This window comes from Psammomys obesus, unplaced genomic scaffold (genome assembly GCF_907164565.1).
Source record: "Psammomys obesus unplaced genomic scaffold, mPsaObe1.curated_primary_1811, whole genome shotgun sequence".
NCBI lineage: Eukaryota > Metazoa > Chordata > Mammalia > Rodentia > Muridae > Psammomys > Psammomys obesus.
The window spans coordinates 40,890,890-40,909,503 of record NW_026593286.1 but is presented as its reverse complement, the minus strand read 5'-3'; the positions used below and the strand labels follow the sequence as shown (position 1 = coordinate 40,909,503).

Sequence of the window (18,614 nt, the reverse complement as noted above, 5' to 3'; positions counted from 1 at the left end):
GGGCTCCAATAAGCAACGGCTTTGACTCTTGGGTTTTGTACGTAGTGCTGCCAGCCCATGGCTGTGGCCTTACTGTTGAGTCTGTGTCTGCCTGTTTCCTCATCTGCAAAACGTGAGTAATAACAGATTGTCCTCTGGGCTGCAGTAGGGATTGTGTGAGGAATGTGTGTGCGTGTGTGCACATTGGCACTGTCAGCCCAAAGCAAGCACTCTGTTAGCTTCTATTGCTCGGTCTTTTTGAGAATGGGTTCCTAAGGCTGCTACTCTCTGCAATATCTAGATCTGCTTGAATTCAAGCCACATGTATAATTTATGACCAACAGAGACTTCGGCATTCTCCCTGGACAGGTATATAGGAAGAAAAATGGCCCAGGAAGAAATGCTGACAGTGATTGTTAGGATAGCAGAGTGACAGCACTTGTATTGTTACAGCTCTCATTGTTTTTTCCCTGGCCACTCATAACTTAGTAAGCCACTGGAAAAGGAGGCCAAGCTAGCCTTTGCTCAGATGCTGCAAGCTGAAGGAGGGCAAAAGGACCAGTGCAGTGCTTTCCTGTAATGTTTAAGAGTTGTGGAAATGTATGGAGATAGCCTAGAACCCCTGCACTGATGTAGCCCATGGCAGCTCAGTCTCCAAGTGGGTTCCCTAGTAAGGGAACAGGGACTGTCTTTGGCATGAACTCGGTGGCTGGCTCTTTGATCACCTCCCCCTGAGGGGCTAGCAGCTTTACCAGGCCACATAGGAAGACTGTGCAGCCAGTCCTGATGAGACCTGATAGACTAGGGTCAGAGAGCAGAGGAGGAGGACCTCCCCTATCAGTGGGCTTGGGGAAGGGCATGGGAGGAGATGAGAGAGGGAGGGGACAAGGGAGGGGGCTACAGCTGGGATACAAAGTGAATAAAGTGTAATTAATAAAATATAAAACACACACACACACACACACAAAAGTTGTGGAAAGGCAACAGTGCTCAGCTGGGTTCAGACAGCCTCACCACACAGAAGGACCCCTCGCCAAAGTTAGCAAATGAGCTGTGTGCATTGGGAACCCCTCTTTCTTTGAGAGTTCCTTCTAGTGTCATTTTCTTCTTCCCCTCGCCTCTGTGTTTCCTTAAGGGTCCCTAGTCATCTGCATTCCTTTGTTCTCCCCTGGAATGCCTCTTTTTTTTTTTTTTTCTAACTCACATCTTTCTCCTTCACTTGCTATTATCCAGGACAGATGTGCACGCTCAAGGCGTGGATTTGATTTCTCACTGTGTGGTAAGATATTTTTCACCCTCTAAATCAAGTGGCCTCTTATTTAGTCACACCTAGAATCAGCAAGGGAAGTTATGAGCTCATTAAGCCCAAGGCTCTAAGAACACCTGGAGCCTTGGAGGGCTGGATTCTGAAGGAGGGACGGGCTTGAATTTTTCTCTTTGCCTATTTAGTTGGGGCTAGTCTGCAATACCGTCATTGTGTCAGAAAATATGAACTTTTCCATACTGGTAGGATAGAATTCTGGAAAATTACCCAGTGCATTTTACAAAGAAACCATGCCAAATCTGATAAGTTTCCTCAAAACCTCATTGCTCTTAACTTCTTTCATGGAGAGTTCGTCAGGCTTCCCAGCCTTCCTTGTGTTCCTCTTTCTCTAATTATGCCTGGAGAACCGCTATCTGAGACCACTATCTGATTATTAAGTAGTTCCTCTAAATAATCTCGACAGGCCGCAGAGGTTGGTGGGGAACAGCAGCATTGTTGCCTGTGTCAGGGGAGAGTTGCTTACTTGAGAAATACTGCTGATGTCACCAAGATTGCATTTGAGTTGGGCATTTAAATAAACAGAAGTAAGGCCTGCTTCTGAAACTTTTTCTGTAACTTGGTTTTTCTTGAACGTTAACAGATGTATTTACTAATGTTCTCTGTCTGAAGAGGTCTGTTGCAACTACAGCAGGATCTGGGTTGATAGTTGGTCATAACTAAGATTTATTGCTTTTCGAAAGCCTTTATCACAGCGGTTCTTTTAATCTGTTTGAGAATGGCAGCAGGTGCAGGACGTCTGTTTGTCTGTGCTGCTTAGGAGGTGTTATTATAATAGGAGTTGGCATGACCTTCCAGATTGATTTCCTGTACTCTGAATCTGTGGCGTTGAGTTCAACTTGGGCATGGCAAGGCTAAAGCAATGAGCCTTGAGGAAATCACAGTGACATTGTAAGCACAGTGGCACCTGTCTTAATGCTTGGCCTTCCTGGGCAATTTGAAAACAAAAGTTTCAAAGAATCATCGGTGTGGGGGAAACTATTTTTATGAGAGTTTACTGAGATTGTAGCAGATGGCATGGCATGTCAGCCGAAGGCACTTAGGGTGACTCTAGTAAACTTCCAGCTTGTCCCCCAAACCATTCATAGAATATGGAGTTATTAGAACTCTCTTGGATATTTTGTAGTCGAGAATGGTTTTAACATTACTTAAGAGTTTGGAAAGTAGAATTAAAAAAGATGCTTATCAGAGGCTGTGTGTGATACACACACATAGGTTCAAGCCAGACAAAATCCTTCTTGAGAAGGATGTGTGAACACAAAGTCCCACCCTTAACCAAGAAGCTATTTGCAGTTGATACCTGCTGGGAATGGGAAAATCACTTTTCTCCAGTGCGTTGTCCCTGGTATGTGAACCAACCACACTCCAGGGCAGGCCCTATGCTCATGACTGGTTAGCCAACAAAGAACTGACTCATTAACGTGTTTGTTTATTTACTTATTTAGTGTACTTCTGGTTTAGTGTTTTTTTTTTTTTATTTGATTACTTTTTTTTTTCTTTTTAAAATTTGTTTTGATTTTCATTTTCTGGTTTGGTTTTGCTTTTTTTGAGAGAGAAAACATGAAGTTGGATGGGTAGGGAGATGAGAATGATATGGGATGAGTTAGGGAAGAGGAAAGAATATGATCAAAATAAATATATTGTATGAAAAACAAACTTTTAATAAGAAATAACATGTATTTGTAAGCCTGTTCAGGGTTGGGGATCTCACTGTTTAGTAGAGCACTTGTCTGCCATTCGGGAGGGCCTGGGTTTAATCCCCAGCACTCTGTAAAAGTAGGCATGGTAGGTAGCTCATGCCTGGGTTCTCTGTCTGTGGAGATAGGTGGAAGGATCAGGAGTTAAGAGTCATTGTTGAACTTGATCTTGAACTTGATTTTGATCGTGAGTTGGAGGTCAGCCTGGAATATATGTGACTTTTTTTTTTTAAGCATACTACCATAAAATGAAAAGTATAGTCATTTCAGAATAAACCTTTCCAACCTTGTATGTGCATATTTAGAAATATAATTGCAAACATAGAGGAGAGTTTCTGTGTTGCTGCCTAGTTTTAAAATGTTTTGAATTGTCATGTAAGTGTTTATGTTCATACCATGAGATGCTTTAACACATGTGCACCGTGTATTATATGTGGCGATCAGACCTCTCCTCAAACACTGACCAGTTCTTCGTGGTGGGAAAGCTGCACAGCTATTCAGATACATTGTATGGCAGCATAGTATTCCACTGTAATACTGTAAGTTTTTCTTCTTTTTCTGGCACATTCCTCTATTTTCGGGTCAGGTTGGTTTGCTGTCATGAATGATACTGTGGATGACCTTTTGGTAACTATAACTTCGTCCATATTTGGATGATTTTTCTTCCAGTAGAGTTTGAAAATGCAGTGACTCTGCAAAGATTTTCCTGAAGATTGCCATTGTGTGTTGGAGGAGCAGGGGAGTTGGAAGGAACACAGTAAAATGTCTGTTTCTGGCTTGAGTGATGCCAGCCCAGATAGGGCTGTAGGAGAGGGATTCGTTTTGGTTTGTGTACGTCATGCAGGCAGGGGGGAAGTTTCAGCATGCTGTTGAGATGCCAGGCTGGAGCCTAGTCAGGACTCAGGGCCTGTGGTCCAGATATACGTAGCATCATGTCTCAATGCTTCAAGCTGTAGATGCGTTAGGATCAAGTTGTGGATTCCTGACTAGAGCCTGGAATGAGAAGAGAAGGTGCAGGACAGGACTCCAGGAACATTGTTTTGTGAGCAGAGGCAGGAGGAGCTAAGACAGGGAAGGGTAGGGAAGTGACCTCATGGTAGAAAGGACGGCCATAAGGAGTGGGCCAGTGGCAGGCCACAGAGACATGGTGACATTTTATTTGAGATGGTTTCAAAGCTTGTGAGGAGAGAGACAGGGTTCTGGGAACAGTGGTGCCTGTTCAGTGTGGTTGAAGAGACAGACAGGTGCTAGAATAGAAGGGGCTTTGGGAAGCTCCGTCGGTTGGCTGAGGCTTTCATAATTAAATACCACAGAGTGGCTTAAACAACAGTCCTGTTCTCTCCTAATCTGGAGGCTAGGAGTTCAAGACCAAGGTGTCATCAGGCTTTCCAAAAGTCTCCTCTGAATAGCTGGCAGTGGCTGCCTTGTGTTTCTGTTAGGTCGTCCCTGTTTTATCTGTCATTCCTCCTTTCTAAAAGAAAATTTATTTTATTTTATGTGTGTGGATGTGTGTTGGCATGTTTGTCTGTGTACCATGTGTGTGCTTGAAGAGGCCAGAAGGGGGCACTGGAACTAGAGTTTCAGATGGTTGTGAGCTGCTCTCTAGCTGCTAGGATCAAATCCAGGTCCTCCAGAAGAACAGCCAGTGCTCTTAACTGCTGAGCCATCTCTCCAGTACCGTGTTCATTCTTGTAAAGGTCGCTCTACTCCTCCCTTTAACATGAAAGACCTTCTCTCCAAAGAGCATCACATTTTCATGGTGCTATGATGGCTTCATCATGTGAACCTTGAGGAGACAAACCTAGCCAGCATGCATGGACCGTGAGGCCGGTGACCCCTGTCTTTCCCCTTGCCTCCATCCTGCTAATCTTGCTTGTCTTGGCTACTCTAGCAGGTCTTGTTCTTGCTCATCTGTTTTCACGTTTCTGTAGATTTGCGCCTTGGTCCATTTCATGAACTCAAGTTCATCTGTCTATCTTCAACTCTTCTTTAGTTACAACTCTGTCCCTTGTGGCACAATTCTCAGTGTCCCAGTCATAAAAATTTATATCAGGGGAACTGTAGTAAATTGTATTTGATGATAACATGGCTCCATCATGGGACCCTGGGCTATGGCTTCTCCTACTGTGTCCCTCTGCTTGTGGTTGGGAAGAAAACCATAGTGGTAATGTCAGTTTAGGTCAAAGTTCAGTAAAAATGTACATTCAAGTTTGCCTTATGTTTCACAAATTAATTTTTCCTCCAGAGTTTGATTTTGAGTTTCTTTCTTTTTCTTTTTTTCTTTTTTTTCAGGAGCCTACATTAGTTAAAATTAGACTGAGTGGGTTACAATACCAGTAGAGTCTTGGGGCAGAATTATTTCAGTGGGTATGTTATAACTGACATACATTCTCTCTTATATATAGATATATAGACACATAGAGACACATGTAACTACAGAGACACATATATAGACATGTACACAGACACACATGGACTCACATGAGGACCATACACACAGATACACACCACACATATAAAGACTCACATAGAGATATGCACACAGACACACACAGATAGACACACACACACATAGACTCAACACAGACACACACAGACTCAACACAGACACGCACACGTAGAGGATTAAAACTATGTAGGTATTAAGTTCTGTTTGATGCTGAGCTGATACACAGACGTGCATGTTAATAAAGGAATCAGAGTTGACACATGAGTAGACACTACGTGTTTGGCTGTTTGGGGTTTCTGATATGTATGTGTTCACCCAGAAATGTGGGATTTCCGGTGTATGTGAGTCTTACACTGCTTCCCGTTACTGTAGCAGACAGCTGAGGCTGGCTAATTTAATAAAACCATTACTTCAGCTCATAATCCTGGACATTCACAGCACGCACCATCATCTGCTTGATTCATGGCAGAAGGTGGAAGATGCGTGAGCCTGCATAGAGGAGAGGGGACAGAGGCGTGACCCTGCTGAGCACTGACCTTCCCTTTGCAGGACTAAGCCTGTCCGCAGAAAAGCACACTGAGCCCTGGCGGTCACCTCAGTGCCTCCCTACCGCCCACCACTTGAAAACACCGCCACACTGGCCAGTTAAAGCTCAGCGTGGATTTGATTTGGACAAGCCATATTCAATCCCTAGCAAAGAGTGTAGATGGGTTTCTTCACACAGCTGTCTGTTGAGATATATCAATATTATTTCAAAGAATTGCCTGGGCCTCGTGTCATCTGAATTGACTCCCCCTCCCCCCCCAGGATAAGGAGTTGAACCTGGGGCCCTCACACATGCTAGGCACATGCTCTACTGCAGAGCTGAGGATCACATTGCTTTCAAGACACTGAGTATTGGATCTGTAAGTATGGTGTGGTCATAAGTGTATTTACTATTTGGCTGCTTAGAGCAGGGACACCCACATTTTTCCTGAGGTCCTTTATAGCCTTTTCTAGAGTGTGAAATTCTCTTTGAGAGCAGTGTTTATCTCTGCTGGCAGTTTTAAAGATGTAAAATTTTGAGGTATGAAACGCATTTATTTTTAAAAAGCAGTGTGTATGTTTATTCTTTGAGCCTCTAAGGGTTCAGCTATGGCATGACATGTGGCCTTGCCCTCTGGACTCTATGGATTTGAAGTATTGTTTTTGTGCCTAAGTGACTTGAGCACTTGAGACTGTACATTTGGAACTGTGTAAGTACGACAGGATATAGCTTTGAAAGGCCAGTTCTGCTTTTAGCTGGATAGCATGCTGACACTTTATTCTTCCACTGTCTAGGCCACAGCTTTAGAAGGCAGTACCTGTGATAGGCATGGTGGCACAACCTGTAATCCCAGCTCTTGGGAGGTTGAGGTCAGCCTGGGCTACATAGTGAGTTCCAGGCCGAAAGGAGCCACAGGAGATCCTGTCTCAGGCAGGAGAAGGGGGAGGGAGAGAGAAAGGCCTTGCTGTGTCAGCTAAGCTTTCACCTACCCCCACCCGCCATCAGCGGGTTTTCCAGGTTTTAATTGTCTAATTTCTCCTGTGCATTTTTGGTTTCATTTCATTTGAATCACTCCACTTCTTACTCCCAGGCGGGAGACTGGAGCCCCAGCTGCTAGCTTGTGCTGTGCCTTTTTTACAGTGAGATGCTATAAAAGTAATCGTCTCGGAGCTTATCGCCTCCATATGCTGACCTAAGGCCTAGTTCTGTAAGCTCCTAGGCTCTGTACAATCTAATCGAGGCCTAGAATGTTTTTACCCTCTGAGACTTACTGCCGACTAACTCATCTTTCCTAGCTCTTTCTGAACTCCAGCTGGCTGGTTCAACTCAGCTGTCTGCCTCAAACTCCTCTCCTAGCTGACTGACTCATTCTGACTTCTCTCTTGGCCTCTGACTGAATTGCTCTACTTGGTCTCAAACTCTAGCAATCTGTTCTATTCTTTTGGCTCCTTCTCAAGCTCTGGCTAGTTCTGTCTTTTACCTGTGTCTAGCTAGTTCTCTCTTCAACCTGTCCCTGTAAAAGTCTCCTACTAAAAACTGCCTCTGAATTCCATGAACTAAACTGCCATGTACTCAGCTCCACTGCACAGCCTCTCAACTCATTGACCCAACCAGAACTGATGGAACTAAACTGACTAGAAAGAGCTGCATGATTCTGTCTCCTGAGTGCTGGGATTAAAGGTGTGTTCCACCACGCCTGGACCTAAGCTTTTCCTTACTTGAAACTTGCTCTATATCAGGCTGGCCTTGAACTCAGAGATCTGCTTGCCTCTGTCTCCTGGGATAAAAGGCGTGTCTGAATTCCAGCTAGATCACACACACCTAGAAGATCTTTGGATGTGATCTTTTACCAGAGCAACCATGTTCTGAATTAATATTCCTCTACAAGAGCCTGTTTTCCCCTTAATTTGCCTGTAATCTAATTTGCATGTAATCTAACAGCTACGCAAAGTAGCCCTCCCTTTGACAGTCATTGTCCCAACTAACTCAGACCATGAGTTAAATATTCTTTTTTGCTACCTGTGTTGTAGTTTAAATCTGAAATGTCTTTCCAAAGCCCATGTGTTAAATGCTCTTTGCCTGCCTCAGGCACTTTAGGGAGGGTTGTTTTTTGGCTACTGTGAGGTGAACACAAGCTTTTACCGTGATACACTACACCACTATAATTCTAAAGCCATAGGGCCAAGTTCCCGTGGACAGAATCCTCTGGAACTACCTGCCCAAACAAACCTTTCCTCCTTCTAAGTTGCTTACCGCAGGCATTTTGTTACCTTAACAGAAGGATGACTAATGTGGCTTCTGTGTCTGTTCAGAGGCGCTTAGGCGGCAGCTGTCATTTCATTTCCTCAGACTGTGCCCATCCAGATGAACTATCATCAGTAACCGTGCAGTGTGGACACAGTAGATGAGGCTGTGTCACAGTCCTCTCAGCTCTCCCGTGCTCCCACCAGTGCTCCCACCACTCTGATGGCTGTAAGTTCTTTAGCTGGACTCCCAGCCTGGCCGCGGGATCCCCTTCATTCTCACATCCATTGCCCTTTGGGCTTGTACAGGGCTGTCCTCTGCTGCCATTTTACATAGTCACTGTTTGCTAAATGTGGTTTCGATTAGCACTTTAAGAGTCTTTCCCTGTGGTCACGTCTATGCCATCCTTTGTTGTCTAGGTCATCAAGGTCAAATTTTACCCTGAGCCATCTCTCTCTGATCTGCCTGTGCCATTCACGCCAAACACTCTATTGCTAATTATAAATGTAAATTTAATCTCCATATTCCTCATCTCCAGGTGAAGAGGCACACTGTTGATTGATTACATTGCTCATAATTGTTGACCCAACTCGCCTGCAAATGCTTGGGAAGGGGCGGATGGGCCCCTTGCTCTTTCTGTGCCCTGAGCAGGCTGGGTGCTCAGAGCAGTCGGTGATTGACAGCAGAAAGTCCGGTGCAGTTCATCATGCAGGTCCGCTCTGGGTCGATGCTCTGGCTGCCTCTGCCAGCCTGGTATCGACCTACTTTCCCCTTCTTATCTGTGTGCAAAATATTTGTTGTACTTAGTGTGTTCTCCCTGTCACAACGAATGTTTGTCTCTCCCTCTTGCACGAGCTGAGGGCTGAAGTGCTGGTGAAATCAGTGGAAACAACAATGGAGAAGAAAAGTTGGTAAGCGGTTTAATTTCTGAACTGGGGGCCTCATGCTTAGCTTGTTCAAAATGGCTCTAATTTTTGTAACTAACTCTGTAGCCAGCTATTAAGAAACAGATCCGTGCATTTTAAGGTTTTAGCCTTAATTTCATGGTGCACAATCTCATGTATTTTGAAAATGCTTTTTGATCAAGTACTTGTAGAGGAAGTGAACTTTTTTCCATCTGGGTTTTACTGTGCAGTTTGTTCTTGGGTGTTTTCTTACCATAATGTCCCTAGGTAGCACAGGTTGTGAGGCTCTTTGTGTGGGCAAGCTGATTAACTGTAACAGAGGATTTTTGTATAACGTAATAAGTGTGCTGTGTTCAAGGAAAAAAGTGTACCTGTGGACTTTAGAGAGATGCTGTGCTCAGGGGAAGTAACTGCTGTTACCTGGTGACTGCTTGGACGTTTGGAAGACTTGTCATTCAGATTTAGTTATCACCCGTAAGTGGATGTTTTGTAAGCATAGGTTTTAGGAGACACATTTGGCATCATTTAAAAAGTATTGTGGCATGCTGTAAAGGTTGATTTGTTTCCCTTCAGTTCTTCATAAATACTGCAAAGTACAGTCGTGGTAGCTTTGATTCTTAAATTTAGTGACACTTAAAACATTACAAGGTAAGAAAGACCCAGAAATTGGTACAGAAAAGTGCTTCCAAAATCAAATGTGCTCGTTAATTTGTAATCACGCTTATGGCTTACGTGAAGGAACACACTGCAGCAAGTTAGCTTTTTTTTTTTTTTTTTAATTCTTTTCAAATTACAAAGTAGCTTTGCCTTCTGAATTTATATTATCAGGGTCTTTGTGTGTGGGGAACATCTTAGCTATTTTGTTTGATCGCTTCTCAACTAATAAACATTCATGAAATTGTAATGTAAATGTATAAACATCTCTCCCTTTGTTTACATAGTTTATTAGACTTTATTTTAGTAGCTAACTGCTCAGGGAGTTTCTGATTTCTTTTCTGAGGACTTTTCGTAGCCACAGCTACAGAGCTGCATTGGTAAGAATGTACTTTTGTTAATAGGTAGGTTTATTAATTTGTAATTTTGATCCATATGTAAGTACTTTCATAACTAGATGGGTTTAAAGATAGCTGATGTCCTTTTTGAAGCTATGGTGTAGTTAGCAGTAAACACAGAGAATCCGTGTGTGTCCCCTAGGCCTTGAGCTGTGAATTGGGCCATTCTGTTTATTCTGTGCATGTCTTTCTATGCTCTCTATAGTTAGACTTTTAATACATTTTTTTTCCATGATGAGTCCAAAATAGACAGCTGCTTTCCTTTGCTTCTGAGAAAATGTCATTGAGATTTTTGTGGACTGGGATTGCTGACTTTTTGTTTTTTTAAAACATTCTTTAGAATTCCCCAAATGAAGGAAATGAGCCTTTCGAGAATTAATCGCATGATGAGAACTAGGACAGGAGACTTTGGGAGACAACGTGTTATGTACTTTTGTGGGGAAACTGAGGCTTGGAAGTGGCATTGTGCCAGGTGTCTCCACACTGAGTTGGATCTGATGCGGGGTGATGGATGTAGCTTGGCAGAGTGCTCTCCTGGCGTTGAGTAGTCCTGGCTTTGAATGGACAGGTGGTATAAGCAGAGGGCCAGGGCCAGCTGGGCACTGGAGGACTTTGGTGGGGTTTGTAGCCCGTGGAACAAAACGAGCGTGGTACCTTCTGATTAGTAAGTGGATTCATTTGGAAGGGAAGTTGGCCTCCCTGATGGCTGAGCTCAGTTTAATAATTACTCGGTGCTCGTGGCATCTGTGGATCCATCAGGGCCAACGAGAGCTGTCAGCCTGCCAGTTATATTCGAGCAGTTTTACGTTCATACCGGGGTTCCAGGGTCTCAAGTTCGCCAATCTAAACATTTGACTTCTTGGAATCGTTTTTATCCGCCTCGAGGGAACGGATTGAGAAGTCTTAAGGGTTATAATAGCGAGTTCCCTCATACAGCTGAGTTTGTGTTTCTGGATGAAAGAGCAGTTTACGGTGTTTGGCTACCTTGTCCCTCCAGGATCGTAGCCCTTCAGACATTAGCTCATTGATTCTTGTTCCCTGTGAGCTGTGTAGCATGATTACAGGTTCCCTCTTAAATCTAGCGCTGTGCACCTTCTGGGCTTGTGGAAGGTGAGGAATGCTTCTGTGGAGTATGGGGAAGCAGAGAAGGCTGGATGTGGCTTTTTGTGAGCCTCGGAGAGATGGCCCTTCCTTTTGTTCCTGACGTAACTCAGCGGACCTACCTTTGGGAAGTGACCGTGGGGACTGTGGTGCTGGTGGCGTTTCCTCCTGGGTATGTGTGCTAGTTACTTTCCCGCTGTCACAAAATGGCTGGCAAGGACAGCTTAAAGTAGGAAGGGTTTCTTTCGGCTCACAGTTCAAGTGTGCCGTCTGTCATGGAGAAGTCATGACACAGATGGTGAGGCATACTACCCCCACATTCCGGAAGTAGAGAGTGACGGATGCTGGTGCTCAGCGGAATCTTGAACCCTAACTCTCGAATGGTGCCACTCACATGAGGTTGTGTTTTTCCGTGTGATAAAACCAATCCAGAAACTCGCTTGCGGATGCTTCCTGAAGTTCACATCTGGGTGATTCTAGACCCTGTTTGTGGGCCGACCAGAAGACTGACCAAGATAATAGGTAGGACTCCATGGGAGCGGAGGTCTTTTGCAGGTGACGTGACTACAAGTTAGTTACATGGATGGGGTTGAAGAGCATGTGAGCTCAGGGTCAGCAGAAGAAAGCCATGTCTACTGAGTTTCATCTCTGCCCATCTGCGTACGCCTTCTTCACATCCTGAGTTTGGGGACCAGAAATTGGGATTCCAGAGCTGAATACCCTTGGACTCCAGCCCGAGTCTGTGATTGTAAAGCCTGGGATGGATGTACTGACTTTATGGGTGTGGATCTGGCATCCCTCAGTGTACCAGGTATGTCTAACCCACGCCTGTGGGCCAACTGGCCCAAGATAGCTATGAACATGGCCCAACGTAAAACTGTAAACTCCTTTAAACATTAGGTTTTTTTCTTTTTTTCACAGTTTCTTTTTGTTAACTTAGTTTTGCTGTTCCTGAGCATGAACGTTGTAGATGACCTTTGTTACAGGATCTATAGGTCATGTGCCAGGTAAACAACTTCTGCACGACTTGTGTAATGCAAATGAGACTTCTTACCTCTGGGTTGCTATGAAAAGCTTGGCAATTTAGGACTTAGCTCAAAGGGTATGTGTTTAACACAGCAAGTGCAGGGCGGTCCTAAGCCCGGCAAAAGGGTTCACCTTTCTGGGCTCTCACGCAGGATCAGCCCTCTAGGAGTTAGTGTTTTTCTCTGTGGGGCCGCTTTGCCTGGGCCGGGAGTTTTCACTCCTCGCTTTTCATGAGTGGAGTTTATCTCTTCCATCAGGAGATGTAGTGGTTAGTAATCTAAAACCTTCACGGTTGTTACGGCGCCTCAAAAATCCTTCTAATTAGCCCAGATGATATGTTTATCATGTTCATTTTCCACAGGTGGAAACAGTCTCCATTGCCTCCCAACCCTCCATCTTTCTCTCATTTTTCAAGACACATTTCTTTGTATAGCCTTGGCTATCCTGGACTTGCTTTGTAGACCAGGCTAGCTTCGAACTCATAGAGATCTGCCTGCCTCTGCCTCCCCGAGTGCTGGGATTACAGGGGTGCACCATGGCGCCCAGCTTCTCTTCATCTCTTTGTGAACTGCCAGGTCTAGATGCTGTTTTCCAGCCCTCACAGCTTGCATGGGGGGGGGGGGGATGGACAGCAGCATCTAGGCAGCTCTTGTTGATCAAGCCTGTTTGCATGCTTAGGTGGAAAACAGCCTTGACCTTGGTCTGTGGTAATTATGTCCGTTTCTGGCGTAACCCTCTGGAGTGTTACATAATATCACAGTCATTACTGTTATACCTGAGTTTCAGCATGGAGGCTACCATGGCATATGGGCTGACATTTGTAGTTATCTGTTTACTTTTATTTGTTGTTCATATCTATTTGATCTTCACTGCCTGTTAATTTAATGTCCTCTGTCTTATCCAGAGTTAGAACACAAGGCAAACCGTTTTGCTTTGTGGGAATTGCTGTGAGGCTCTGCCCATTTCTTCCCTACCCTAGGGTTCTCATGGAAACCCTCTAGCCAGCAATCCATTAGTCTTGGCTTTAAAGAAAGGCCGGAGGTGGGTCGCCCTCCCCATGTATTGGCTTTCACAATGAAATAAAAGACTAGAAAGTCAGCTAGCTATAATTTGTTGACATGAATACAGTAGATAGAAACTACTCGTATAAATTTCTCCTAGCAAAAGTGTTGGTAGGAGTGAGCATTAGCATTGTCTGAAGCTTGTCACAAATGCATGTCAACCTACCTTCTCACTTCAATTGATCAACAGAAATCACCCCTGCGGGTGTGTCGCCCACTGAACCCAGCCCCTCTGAGCACCGCACGCCTGAGTAAACTGCCCTGGAGAATTAAGATTTCATTGTTTGCCCTTTAGGTGTCAAGTCCTGAGCAGGGCTGTGTCCTGTGAGTGGGTGAGGATGCTCTTTGGTGTCACTGGAGGCTCTCTGGTGATCCTGAGTGTCTGGGCGAGGAGGGGAAAGTGATGATGAGGGTTTGGGATAGACGAGCGGGCTGTACCACTTCAATTTACAGTCCACACCACAGCCTGTGTGCCAGGACCTTTCTGCATCCAGTGTGCCAGTCCGCCTTCTTCAGGGAGGGGCAGGGAAGCACACTGACATGGTGTGTTGGTGTGTCGCGGTGCCAGGGCCACGTTTATTCCTTAGCGCTCTGGAAGCTGGGAAGTTCAACATTTGGTTCCTGCTGAGTCTCCTCTTGCTGGCTTTCAGGAACCCACCTTCTTGGTGTCCTGTCACTTTTGTCTCTTTTATAAAGACTTGAGGCCCTTCCTCAGGGCCTCTAAAGCTGTTGCCTTTCAAAGGCTTCTTTACCTCCAGTACCTCAGAACTGGGGAGTAGGGCTCCGGATGGGAGAACACAAGCACTTAGTCCATACAGCTGGCTTGCCTGGAGCGAGCTACCTGAGATCAGTGACCCTTCTCCACGGGTTAATCAGGCCAGGCCGTATTTGAGTCAGGAAGCCCAGCGGAACCTCTTGAGGCTCATAACCGGAACTGCCCCTGCATCTGAAGCTTTCTTTATGTCTCACATGGTCTTTCCTCAGGCTTCACTCTTGGCTTCAGAAGGGTGGTCTCTGCAAGGCTACGCTAAGTAAAACTTGCCCTCAGCAGCTCCACAAATTCCCACTCCAGTGCTTGCAGCCCCTCAACTGTGGTCTGTGTGTCCTGGTCCTTGGCCCCTGGAAGCTGGCATTGTTTGGTCTAGTGTAGCATTGCCCAGTTAGCTGTGGTCTGGTTGAAGGTGCTGTTGGAGACTGTTGGAAGCCTTGGCATGTTTGTGTATTGTGTGGGGTTTACCTAGAGTGAAGGAACTTAAAGAAAGGAGCTTAAGGGGGAAGGCATGAGTTGTGTGGACAAGGGTTCTCTGCCAAGAAATCTTTTCTTTTTGAAGTAAAATATATGTAAATGAAATTCATGAGTTTAGCTTTTCATAAAAGAATTCTAATAAATTAAGGATTTAGGCCAAAACAAGTATCTCGTTTTGAGTTTTTTTTTCTTTTTGCTCATCTGAATTTTTAATTTTTTTTCTACAATGTGCACACACTTCTCTTAGTCATTAGAAAGGTCATTTGAAGTCAAAAGTGGACTGTTTGGGTTGGCAAGATTGTTCAGTGGGTAGAAGCATTTGCCACTAAATCTGACGATCTAAGTTTCAATCCTGGGACCCACATAGTCAAACGAGAGAGCAGACTCCCACAAGTTGTCCTCTGACCTTTCCATGTGTGCCCTGGCATGCTGACACGCACGCTAAGTAAATGCAGTCAGAAACTTAAAAATGGGTGTTGTGTTGCTGCTCCTGCTAGACTCTGGCTCCTGGGAGTGATGCGGGGGAAGTTGGGGTAGGAGTGCTGCTGTGCCCCTAACAGCTCATGGCTCACACAGGGCCAGTGTCTCAGCTGGCCTCAGTCCTTCCTGAACATGTTGCTTGAACTGAATTAAGTGGATGTTCCCCCCCCCCCCCCCATGATATTTGGTGCTATTTTAAAAGATCGAGGAAGGAAATTCCAGTTGTTCTAGCGCTTGGCTCCTGTTAGGTTCTGAACCATGTGGTGGGGATTTGCTGAGAGTTCTTTCGTTCACGAAGTCTTGTCATTCCAAAAGCAGCAGTGGCTTCATCTGGAGCTCGCGCTGGATTTTGTTTCCTGTCCTACTGCTGGTGATGTGACTTGGGAGAAATCCTCAAGTGGCTTGCCGTGCTTACCATCCTTCTGCCTCCTAGTTGTGAGCAAACGTACAGAGTGGCAGCTGTGAGAATGACCCTTCCTGTGTGACTCAGTTGTCAGCAGTCATTTGCATCCTTGTTTGCCGTTTGTATTTTATTGAATGCCTGCCATGGGTAAAGGGCAGTGCCATAGAAATACCAGGAAATAAGACATGCTCACACTGAAGAGCTGACTTGTGGAAGAGGCATTATCAGCACATCAGGGACAGTGTACCTAGAGATTAACGAGCAGAAGCAGTCAGTTCAAGAAGTCAGGACTGTTCGGAAGCCCTCCTGCATTCCTGCCTGTGGGGCACTCTTCCAAGGCTGCCACAGTACATGGGGTTTTAAATGTCCTTCTCTCCCGGTTAGCAAGCAGGAGATAACTGTTGAGGGTTTTCCTACGCATAAGTTGTTCTTGGCTTCGCTGTAAAGGCTGTTTCGGATTTGAAATAATGTGACTTAATATTCTTGTTATTCATTGAGATGTCAGCTCTAATTTGTTCATCCTCTTTCAAATGCAGGGGTGTTAGTGCTTAAAGTGTTCATTGTTGCTGGTCTGTGGTACTCTGAGAACTTCATTGTGGGGCCAGTAAGATGACCTTTATTTCTGCTTATCTTCCGTTTCTTGTTAATGATTACTATTGGTTATTAATTTGGAATAGCTTTTCATTATTGTTTTGATGTTGGATGGCAGAATGCTCATGTACTTCACATGTGCTTTTGCCACATGTATAGATGGGGCTGACAGCCAGAGGGATGGCTGTCTTCACATTCTCAATATTGACAGTGACAGCGTGTTGCATGTTGTGTTGAATGTAAGCTGAGTGATGGGGAATGTTAGTTTGATGAACTGTTAGGTTATAGTGGTCCTGGGATGCTTTGGGATAGTTTATGCTATGCTCTCCTTTTGATTTTGAAGATAGTTGAAATGATGCCTTCAATATTTGTCACTGTTTGATGCGTTGTAGGTTTCCACTAACAAACTAGTTACATTGGCATAAGCAGTCGTCATGTTGGAAGTACTTGGGTTGAGAGTGGTCACAGGTAGGAGCAGCTGCCTCGTGTGCATGCACAGTGGCTGTAAAGAGCTGCCGTAGTCATGGAGTCACCGGGCACTGGTTGGTTAGTAGGCTGGCTCAGGCTCAGTTACCCTGCGACTCGGGGGCCCCTCAGAAGATTCCCCAGTCACTGTGTTTTATAATGGCTTCCATCGAGTTAGGGAGGAAGGTTAGATTTCATAAAATGATAACATTTCAATGGCTTGGTACTGTGCGTTAGGTACACTCAGTTTTATGTCACAGATTGGGGATTGTGGGTGCACAGATTGAGAACTGCAGAGAGATCACAAGATTAACAAGGATGCAGTGGGCACGAAGCAAGGACAGGCCAGGGCTGAACAGCAGAAGCTATCCTGAAGGAGCCACATGGTCTTCAGGCTGCTGTGTGTGGTGATGAGTATGGTTCTGGCCCTGGCCATCTGCTGTCCTCACTCCCAGGACGGTTAGCTTGGCTGTGCTCACACTGCTGGGATTGGGAGAATGGAGGTCTGCCAGAAACTGGCCTTCACTCTCCACAAAGTCACTGTAGCTGGGAACTTCAGGTACAGGTGGGGGTAGGTCTGTATGGCCAGGAGTGTCTGCAAGACCAACGTCTGTTACGGGCCTCAGCTGTCCTTACACATACACTTAGTTTTGGATTCGTTTGTGTTTGTAGTTTAAGGGTCTTGCTGTGTAGTCAGACTCTAAACTGTCCTCCTTCCCGAGCCTTGTTAGATCAGGGAATGCCTGACTTCACATACATATATAGGAAAATAAAGTGCTCCAGACAGAATTACGCATCTCCTCACTGCAGGGCTAAAAATGTGGAGACCCACTGTTCGCTCTTTTGTGCATTTGTCTTACACGTCCTCCCTCGTCTGAGGTGAATGTTGCGGAGGACACTTTGTGAGGCTTCCATATGTCAGCAGTTCTCATGAGTTAGACTTCTGGAGGGTCTACCAACTCGGTTGTTGGTAAGGGTCAAGCAGTCATATGTCACTATCAGCCAGAGTTTTGCACTCTCGTACCTTAAAAAATGTAGCTGTTTGTTAAGGGCTGACTTGTTCCCATGAATTAGTAACACACGCAGAAAATACTGCCGAGCCTCAGGAACCTAGTCTGGGCATTTGTCTCTTGGCCTTGCTTCCTTTCCTGCAGAGAGCTGTCGGTCCGTCTTGGTTGATGGTTTGTTGAGGGTCATTACAAAGAAGAAGGAAGAGCGTGGTGATACCTCTGGATTCTAGCTTTCGCTAGCCTGGACTTCCAGTTGGCTTTGGCTGGCTGCTCAGGCCCAGTGACCCTCTGAATAGAAAATCCTTCCTTGCTGGCTTTTCAGACAGGCCAGTCTCATAAACACATGGCTCTGGTAATCCGAATTCCTGAATTCAAATTCTCTAATGTTACAGGTGTGAGGTCCAAGTCCCAAGGGCCTGGCTGTGCCAGTGGGTTAGTAAGAGGTGTCAAATATGATCTTGCTGGTCTTAGATGTGCAGTACTGTGCCCTCCCGCTCATACTCCATGCCTTAGCTCAACTAGTTCAAGCCTGTGCTTCTGATAGTCCGCTTTCTGGCTCCAGTCTCTGGTTTAACATAAAATGTCTTCTGGTGCAAACAGTAGAAGAGCCAGCCTCATCTGCTTCCACGATAAAGAGAGTCAAGGGGCTCACATCATGGAAACCTTGAGGAATGAGGTGCTGGGGACCTTAAGTGCAACTGGATGCAGAGATTTATGATGTCAGTAGGAGTCTGTCACTAATAACTTGCAGTAATTTTCCTGCCTTGCCTCCTCCATGTGCTGTTTCCCTGGACGACCCTCTTCGGGTCAAGCAGGGTGGTTGTCCGTCTCATGTCACATCTGAAAGTCCGCCCACCACAGGTGGGCAGACCTGGGTGCTGATGCTTGGGCCAGCATCAGATTCAGAATCAGCCTTGAATCAGTTCCACGGACGAGGAGATGGTGGAACAGTGTAGACTCCTGTGAGAGCTTTTGGGAACGGCAACTACGCACGCACGCACGCACACACACACCTTTTTGTTTGATATGCACACACATTTGTTTGTTGGTTTTTTTTT

At 45.3% G+C, this 18,614-nt stretch overlaps 1 protein-coding gene across 6 annotated transcripts in view; it reads left to right on the top strand.

Annotated features, from left to right (window-relative positions):
* The window catches only part of Myo1b (myosin IB), a 158,385-nt gene that overhangs the window by 9,825 nt on the left and 129,946 nt on the right, over positions 1-18,614 (top strand). For 2 of the 6 annotated variants that reach the window (XM_055616444.1, XM_055616443.1), the window contains exon 1: positions 12,009-12,085. The exons of 2 other annotated variants lie outside the window; for them this stretch is intronic. In XM_055616444.1, coding sequence (XP_055472419.1) covers positions 12,035-12,085 — 51 coding nt within the window. In that variant the 5' untranslated portion in view covers positions 12,009-12,034. Of the gene's footprint in view, positions 1-9,034; positions 9,128-12,006; positions 12,086-18,614 lie in introns of those variants that run through there. 2 more of the 6 variants (XM_055616440.1, XM_055616439.1) reach the window with 2 other exon arrangements.